Source organism: Stegastes partitus, unplaced genomic scaffold (genome assembly GCF_000690725.1).
Source record: "Stegastes partitus isolate 25-593 unplaced genomic scaffold, Stegastes_partitus-1.0.2 Scaffold306, whole genome shotgun sequence".
NCBI classification, from domain to species: domain Eukaryota; kingdom Metazoa; phylum Chordata; class Actinopteri; family Pomacentridae; genus Stegastes; species Stegastes partitus.
In genome coordinates this window covers 455,187-464,579 of record NW_007578037.1, presented here as the reverse complement: position 1 = coordinate 464,579, position 9,393 = coordinate 455,187, and the positions used below count along the sequence as shown (strand labels likewise).

The following is a 9,393-nucleotide window of genomic DNA, read 5'->3' as shown; positions in this document are numbered from 1 at the left end:
GAACAACTATGCTGAGGTAAGTGCATATGCTAATTTATGTGATTTGCTATTTCAGACTCCTGAAGGCATTTTGGGCTGTTTATAATATTGCATTCTTGCATTGCATTTAAAACCAAGATGACATAAATTGTGGATAGTAAAAACAAGACCAGACACACACATTGATCTAAAAAAGCACATCTTGCACAGCCTTCGCTTCACTACAACACACAATTAGATTTTCTTTTCCTAATCAGCTCTTATCTGTTAAGTTTCCTGACATTTTGTCCCTCGTATCAGCAGGGCAGCTTTGTAAAGGACGTGAAAATCGACAAGTCAGAAACATGCAGAAGACTCTGGCCTGTTTATCCCTCCTGTGCTGCATCTGTTTGACGGAGGGCCGCGAGCTGAAGTTTGTTGTAGCTGTAAGTTTCACTCCGATTTTTTTTTCCTTTCTCTTGTGTGCATCACATTCAATAGTAATGAAATCTGAACATTTTATTGCAGTTTCATATTCAGCTGTGTGAGAACCCAGTGTGATCCCATACAAGGCGTTTGCACAGTATTACCCACAGTATTTGCTTGTCGATGCAGTGATCTGAATGTAATCTGGAAGCTACTTTTGCTTTGCATTGTTGCTGATTGCACTGTATTTTTGTCCCCACTGAGCATTATCACATTCGCACTCCTTTTTTTTTATGTGACAAAGGATTACTTTGAGCCTAAACTCCAACAGTGTGGAGCGTATCTCTCACAGACACTACAGCTTTGTTCATAAACCTCTTTACATAACACCACAATACCCGATTGAATTATTTCAGTAAAAAATTGCATATGTTCTTCCTATGATGTGATACTTTTTATGTATTTTGGTGATTTAAAAAAACAACAACTGCGATCTCTCATATCACAGTGCATCTTTTTGTTAGTTTTATAGCTTCATCTATAATGTGGCACTTATATTTGGATAAAGTAAGAGTGTAGTTTACTCCTTGATTTAACATTTTTACTAAATTCCTACATCTCTTCTGCAAATTCTTGTGTGTCCAATTTTAATTTTATTGAATTTTTGTACCAAACATGTTCAATTTTACTTGAATCCAGCTTAACTTGGTGAATCCTAGGACGGTGTTTTGCATCCAAAAAGACTGCAAGCATTGGAAAAATAACAATTATCCATAATAGCAAACCCCGACTTTGTTGACTTCACTTTGTGGTCGGCTTTACACAAGTTGCTTGTATAATAAATTGAGATTACTGTGGCGTTGCGGGCAGTGAATCAGATGTGTCCATAATCCGGTTTGCGTTATGTCACTGCTTAGAAAGTGAGTCTTCAAGTTAATAATACTAATGGAGCAGCTCCAGCGTTTGTGTCTTGATGAGATCACCAAAGTGACTCCTCTGCTGTCTACTGTCCACAATCACAGGTTTCTATTTGTGACTCCTGTCTCAGGGTGAATTTCTCCCTTAAGTACACAGCGGAATGAACAAACACAGCAGGGGCAGCGTGGCGTCGGAATTTATGTGACATTATCTGTTCTGACTTTTAAGGTGTTCCGACACGGTGATCGATCGCCCATTGAGTCGTATCCCAGGGATCCACACGGGGAGGATGTGTGGGCTCAGGGCTTCGGACAGCTCACTGAGGTACCTGGTGTTGAGTCTATGTGTGTGTCAAGCAGGATTCTGTAAACAAAACAACTAAATATGAAGAGCTTTTAGGTGTGTGAAGTGTATAAAATCCCTCCATCTCACCACTTATCCAGACCAGGGTCAGGTGTGCTGGAATACGAGCGTTCAACAGTTCACGAAAACTCAACAACATTATAAAAAAACACAGTAAGAGAGCTAAACACAACCGCATTTTAAAAACAACACAACAAAAAAAGAAAAAAATGTTTTACTGAATGCATAAATTTGAAAAAATAATCATAGAACACAAAAGACTATAAGCTGTGTTGATGCGATTTGTGAAATATTATTGTTTTCTAACTCCGGTTCAACATAGCCTGGCTTTCTTTGCGTTAGCTGGTTTGACTAAACCTGAAACTCCAAGCAGCATGAATTCAAAAACATAATCACAAAACACAAAAGACGACAAGCTGTGTTGATGTGCTTTGCGAGATATTATTGTGTTTTTTAATTCAAGTTCAACATAGCCTGGATTTCTTTGTGTTAGCTGGCTCGACTAAACCTGAAACCTCAAGCAGATTTGTCGAGTATCACAGTGTAACAGTGGTAATCAGCTTTCTTTGTCAACCAGATTTCCTTCATCAGGTTCTTTGTGTGCTCTCATAAAAGGGGGCGTTTGATGTGTCATTTGACTCTTCTTCTGCTCAGAATGGACCGATCATGTGCTGCTTCAGTCAAGAGGAACAGGGTGTTACGATGGAGAGTTGAGAGAAATTCAGAAAATGTATTATGCTGTCGCTGTTACTGTAAAGAAGGCAGGAGAGGAATGCTGGTAGGAAAATGTTAATGGTGCAAATTGATATAATTATTTCAGCAATCTCAATGCAGCTGCTTATTTCTAATGTGACACTCAACAAGCGCATTTGTGTCTGACACTGTGCCATAATGAAGAAAACATCAAAATCACTTTAGTTTGTGGCCTAATGAAAGGGAAATTAATTAGTTACTGATTACGCTCTGTGATAAATACCAATAGACCAATCAATTTTCTAATCTGTTTTCTATTAGTTGCAAAACCAGCAAAGTAGAGCTGGGCAGCGAATCAGGACCGAGCACAAAAACATATTTATATATTTTCTGCATCGCCAACTGAGTCCATGTTGGTTCCCGTGGCAACATGACACATACAGTTCGCACTGCTGAACCGCACAGCTTCGTTCAGTGGGATTACTGACGTACAGCTCAACAGGTTCACAAATATAACATGTTCCCTCAAGTGACTTTCAGAATCGCTCTCAGAAAATATGGCCAGGAGAAGAATTGGTGAACTTCTTACAACTCCGAACAGAACCTCTTCAAAAGCAGATTAGCTGCGCAGCATCACTTCTCATGACGATGTAGCCGAGTTAAAAGAAGCGCCACCTTGAGACTCATCAAACCTTGCTAGACCATTACTAGACCATTGAAATGGCATGCTGAACAAAATTTCAGTCCATAGCCTTGAAACTGTTCAACAAATGTCAACTTCATATAAAATTTGAGCAGTGAATTTATGTAAAGGAAGCCAAGGATGTAGTGCAAAATGATCTCTAATATTTAACCCTCCTATTATCATTGGGGTCAATTTGACTCCATTGACATAATTTTTTCAGCTTTATTTAAAGTGTTATTTACACATAAACTTGGGTAACAATTTTAATTATGATAATTTTCTGGCGGTCCAAATTGCTGGGGTCAAATTGAACTCAAGGATAAAAGATGTCAGTAAATTTGAAGGTAATAGGAGGGTTAAGTTAGTCAAACTGAGTTGGACGTCGGACACGGGGATAAAGGTTGTTCTTTACCTGTCACTGCTAAAAGATATTTTCATAACAAATAAGATGTAATAGCCCAGATAGCTGTAACAAAACCACACAAGCTAGAGGAGAACTATAGTCGTAATGTTCACTACTTGAATCAGGTTATATACGAGCCCAGTCGGAATCAATACACAGAATCAATCACAGAATCCCAACTAGATATCAGAACCAAAAAGAAATAATTCTGTTTCAGTGTCCTCATAAAAGAATATCAAACGCTCCTAAATTATTTAAGAAAACTTCAAAATAATGTCAGTTCAAGAAAGGAATTATTTCAGCTCATTTCAGCCCATTTCAGTTCACTTCAGTTCATCTCAAAGCAGTTCAGTTCATTTCAGTTCGTTCAATTGATTTCACTGGTTTTTTTTTTGAGACGTACGAGTGAGTTCATGTGAGGTATAGTGTTGGTTAGGAGCTAAGGAGGGTAGCGGCTGGTTATGAGGGATAAAACACCTTAAACTGAGCCGAGAGACGAGGGGAGAAGCCTGGCATTTCTAAAGAAAAAAACAATGAAAGGAGACTTATCTTAAGCAGGGTCCAACAAAGATGCAGACAACCACCAAGCAGGCCAACAGGGTGTATCCAACAATCAGTCGCTCCTTGTTGCACAGAAACTTCCACAAATCCAACTGGGTTAGCCTTCAAGACATCTCCTCCTTTTTTAATTTTCACTTTTTTTTCCTCCATGTTTCCTTTGTTAGCAGCAGCTCAGGTGTGTCTGCTTTATGACCTCACTTCCTCCCTTCATTTCCTGCCAGGTAGAAAAAGTCACAATAAAGGCACGACTCCAAACCTTTTTTTTTTTGTATCTCAAGGGGCTTTGGATGCACCAGCTTTAGATGTGCTGTCAAGAAATTACTGTAACTTATATCGCTACATTATAAAAGAAGTTTCTAATGGATTTAAAGCCTGTGATGGGAGAAAAGCTGCTTGTATAGAATTTTAATTAAATTCCTTTCTACTGTGACATTGTTCTGCTCTCAGGCAATTAGCTGGTTTACAGTGGATAAACTTATTATTTTGTGCTCTCCGAGGCACAGACGGGGTGAGATTTGTTATTATATGTAAATAAGTTGAATCGGAGCATAAATCTGCCAAGTCTTCAGCGAAAAAGGTCAGATCCTACAAAAAATTAACTGTGCAGCCAATTTTCCTTTCAGCTGGGCATGAAACAGCAGTTTGAGCTGGGCAGGTTTCTAAGGAGGCGTTATGGAGACTTTCTCAGTGAAGACTACGACAACAAAGAGGTAAGCGGGGCGTGCTTGTGTGTGGTTTTTATTTATTTATTTCGTTTTATTGTCCTTGGTTAACCGATGTCCCGCGTGAGCCACAAGATAATCCTCTTGTCACGCTTGCCCTTGCGCCAACATGTGAAATCAAGTTCATGTATGGTCGGTGGCCATCAGTAATGGCTGTAATCACATGAGTTAATGAGCATGACTCATATTGGTGATATCACCGTCATGGCCTTGTAATGGTGCTGAAACATGTGGGGTAATGTAGCCCCTGGGCTTCATGTACAGTGCGGTTGGCAGTATGCGTGTAGGTTCTGTATGCCCCTGGGCTGCATGCTCAGCACCATGCCATTATGGAGATATGATTTCTGCTTTCTTTTCCTGCCTCTGTTTGTTTTTTTTTGTAACACTCACTGCCTTCCTTTTACCCTTTTCCTTCCCCTTCCCTATCCTTGCTTTCAGTCCTCCTCTCCCGCTCTTAAATAACATGCAATTACCACAAAAATAACAACTCCTCTCAGTACCTGTCACTGGCAATTTGTCGGCCAAGTCTCAGTCAACTTGTACCGTACCTTTCTCCCCCCTCCTCCCCCTCTCCTTTCCCGTGCTGCCATGTCTGTTTTAATTTCACAAAAGAGCGGAGAAAAAAAAAGAAGCATTCTCGGTATCACAGGAACATCCAACCTTATCAGCGTGATTTACTGTGTGCAAAAACCTGACAAAGAGTGACAGAGAGATATAGACGAGCGAAGGCTGATGTCAGAAGAGATCACAGCAAGACGGATCTGTTCCCCTCCTCCCTCCCTCTCTCTCGTTCATTTGGATCTCTCCTGACTCCCCTCCTCTTTATATTAAGGGAATACCCCAGTTGACTTGGGATAAACACAACTCATCCGTGACACACTGCTGCCTTTGCCGGTGCATTTATTTTCCGTTTTTATTCAATAAAAAGTGTAAAAACATCAGATGCAATCCTTTTTGAGTCTCCGAGTTTCAATAAAGATAAGTCAGATTTGTGTGCTTGTAAAAACCGAGCAGACAGTGATATCAGTGACATGCGGATGCGTTTTAATGCCGTGTCCTCTCTAACAGTTATACGTGAGGAGCACTGACTACGATCGCACTCTGATGAGCGCCCAGGCCTGCCTCGCTGGAATGTTCCCCCCGACCAGACGCCCGCCTCCCATCATGCCCCAGTTACTGTGGCGGCCTATTCCAGTGCACACCATCCCCAGGGCCCAGGACAAGGTGGGCTGCTGAGCCACATAAATATTTCCTTTTCACACATCAGCCATGCACAGCTGAATACAAACTTGTTAAAGTTCATCGGAGTCTCTCACTTGCAGCTCCGTGGTGTCTGTCTGTGTTCACCTCAGCTGTGAACCTGGCGAGCCGAAGCTCCCCGCTGTTCTAAAGTGTGAAACGAACATATAATTGTGCCCAGAAGACTTGCAGTACCTGCAGTAAATGTGCATTGTTTCCGCTGATGCTGTGCGGTTGTTTTCGATCTCTCAAGCTGCTGAAGTCTCCAGGCAAAGACTGCCCAAGGTTCAGGACGCTGATGACGGAGACCTTCGAGAGTGAACCCTACCAGAGGTTCCTCAGGGCTCACCAGGTGAGAAGAACCACAGCAACCAAGTCTGACTCTAAGCACACCGCGCTGTGGCTCCTCAGCATCTGCTCAGTGACGCCAGCGTTCGACTCACAGCTCGTCTCGTGTTCACTTTTCTATGAGTCATGTGCATGCTAAGCAGTGAAGAACTTACTTGTAACGCCGTCGTTTGATACGATCAGATTTATATCATCGAGATTGCCGTGAACGACTCTTTTCCTCACCTCAGCTGTATCTGTTCTGCCTATCCACGCCTTGCTTTGTTAAATCAACCAACACGGTGAAATGCACATTGCAGTAAAAACTTCACAGTTGCTGGTGCCAACGTAATCAGCACCTCCAGTGGACGTGTTAGTTATGCTGTAGACATCATGTCCTCTCAGTGATTTTCTCACGCACGGTGACTCCAGTGCCTACAAAAAGCTGCACAGTGCAATTTCTCTCACATTCTCGGAGTCACTAATTAACGGTTGGATTGAATTAGATTAAGAATTACAATAAAAAGCTTTTAATTAAACAGAGTCCCATGTGCTGCCTATTAAGGTGCTGTTTGAGATCAGGCCAGGGCCTCCTGCGTTGAATTTTAACACCCTCTGCTGGAGGCAGAGTACCTGCAAGGTACATGTAGGAACCAGAGGTGGAAGTTTAAACTTACAACAATCACTATGTTTCATTTTAAGCAGCTCGTCTCTGCAATTTTGAATTATAAACACCTAGAAGTAGATATCCGAGCAGTTTGCCAGCAAAACAAAGCACAACAAAGGTTAACATTACTCAAAAACAAAACGTTCCCTGAAGCATCGTTCTTATACTTTTCTTCATCATGCAGTACTTTGTGGAAGGACTGTCCAACCACACCGGCTACCCCGTGTCCAAGCTGGTCGGTAAAAAAATCTGGAGAGTGTACGACACCCTCAACTGTCAGGTATGCTCGCTTTTTCAAAGCAGGCGCGTCAACACACCCGCAAACACTAAGAAGCTTGTTTACTACCTGTATTGTTACAAATTCTTCAATTACTGACACAAGCAGCAGCTGCAGAGCACGGGGAGCGAAACAGAAATAGAAGAAGAAAGAGTAATCTGCCTCCTTCGACACATCTGCAGAGAGAGACGGGGAGGGGGGCAGGAGCGTGGGGAAATCATTTTTATACATACAGTAAGACATGAATAGGACAACATATTGAAATGATAATTAAAGCATTATGAGATGGGTGGATTCTAGGCCAGGTTGAATACGCTCATTCACACTTGCAAAATGAGCATCTGTTATCTTCAACTTGGTGCTAAAAATAGACGGGATAATAAAAACTATGAAATGCAGTCATTTAAACCCCTTTTGTTGCCATTCTTATGTTGTGTAATGTGATTATTAGCGTGATGCAGGGTAATGAACATTCTTCTCTCGCGCAGAGGATCCATAACTTGACTCTCCCACGCTGGGCCACCCAAGACGTCCTGGACACCCTGAAGAGGATCGCATCCTTTGAGGTCATGTACAGCATCCTCAGTCACAAGCGGAAAGAGAAGGCCAGGCTCTCGGGAGGTGGGGGAATTCACATTAGAGGCAATTAATTTAAAGCGCTATTTAGAGGAAAAATGTTATTAGAGAATAAAAGCTCTGTGTATCTAATGTGACTGCTGGCCGAGGCTTTGTTTATGCCTCAGACGGTGTAAAGTGCAGGGTCGGGATTCCCAAAAGAGTATTAGCGCCTATGAGCTAATGGAACAAAGATGATTAAAACGCCAAGACAAGACGCTCAATAAGGCCAAAGGAATGTGTTGGTATCTGAGAAAAATTCATTTGCACTGTTGACACCGTGTTAATTTACCAGGGGTCCTGCTGAATGCCATCCTGAGGAATTTCTCTAAGGCTGCAGAGCAAGGGAGCCCGCTCAAATTCATTATGTACTCGGCTGTAAGTCTATTGTTAGGGCGCATACACACATTTATAATCTGTCCCGCAAACGGCTGTTCCACGTACTCCGTCTCCTCACCTCTTTACTGCCGCGATGCTTGTTCCTCATTCTAGCATGACTCCACACTCATCACCCTCCAGGCAGCTCTGGACGTGTACAACGGCCTTCTTCCTCCTTACGCCGCCTGTCAGCTCTTTGAGTTCTACCAGGAGTATGATGGGTAATGACTTCCATCCAGTTTTATTTCATGCACTTTTCTCTTTGCATTCCCGAGTATAGTATCTAGGTCACATGCCCAAAAAACGCACCACCACATTTTGAGTTTTTGCATTCTAGCGTTAAATACATTTCCCTTTTTTTTTTTGGTTTTGATGGAAATCTGGCAGCCGTCCAGGACCGCATTGGCCAAATTAGCACATGATACAAATCCATTTGCATAACACTCACCACAACCATGTGTCATCTCATTGTATTCTTCCTAATAATGACCCAGATCTTATTCTCTGGAGCTGCATTACCGCAACGACTCCTGGCGCGACCCCTACCCCAACCATGTGCCAGGCTGCGACGGGCTCAACCCCTGTCCTTTGTCCATGTTCACTGAGCTGGTGAGGGATGTGACGGCAGAGCACTGGGAGGGCGAGTGCGGGTTTAGGACAAGATGGTCAAGCACAGGTGAGGAATTTTCTAATCTGCATAGATGTTTTTAACAGCTCCTATTTCAAAACATGTTTTGGCACCGTTACGGAGTTCGCTGCAATATGTTTGTTCCTGCAGTCACTTTGGGGACCAGTGTGAGGATTTTCAGAACAGACTGCCTGATTTAAAAAAAATATCAAGGCTTTTGGAAATCTTCCAAATGCCCCACATTCGCGTACCTAAACAGAATTGTCGTCTCCCACAGGTGTAATCACAACCCTTGCAGTGGCCGTGGGACTCCTGGCAGTGGCGCTGTTGTTCAGTATAGGGGTGGCAGTCCACAGGCGGAGAGCACACTACTCCAGGGAGGTGTAGTACAGGCTGTTACACATGTGCCAAAAATACAAACACATGCTTCCTGACAGTGGAAAACAGCTCTAATAATAACTGTGTTTTAATAATTTAGATCTTGTGTGAAAATGTAGCTCCCTTCTGAATTCGTCAATTATGTCTGTGCTAGA

General features: G+C 42.4%; 1 protein-coding gene across 1 annotated transcript; it reads left to right on the top strand.

Moving 5' to 3' along the window:
• The first annotated feature begins 323 nt into the window (after nucleotides 1-323).
• LOC103358378 (testicular acid phosphatase homolog) lies at nucleotides 324-9,247 on the top strand. Its single transcript, XM_008283319.1, has 11 exons — nucleotides 324-404; nucleotides 1,531-1,626; nucleotides 4,631-4,717; nucleotides 5,798-5,953; nucleotides 6,222-6,320; nucleotides 7,147-7,242; nucleotides 7,728-7,860; nucleotides 8,150-8,232; nucleotides 8,347-8,453; nucleotides 8,727-8,908; nucleotides 9,138-9,247. Exons 1-11 carry the CDS (start codon nucleotides 324-326, stop codon nucleotides 9,245-9,247), a joined length of 1,230 nt encoding a protein of 409 aa, XP_008281541.1.
• The last annotated feature ends 146 nt before the right edge of the window (nucleotides 9,248-9,393 follow it).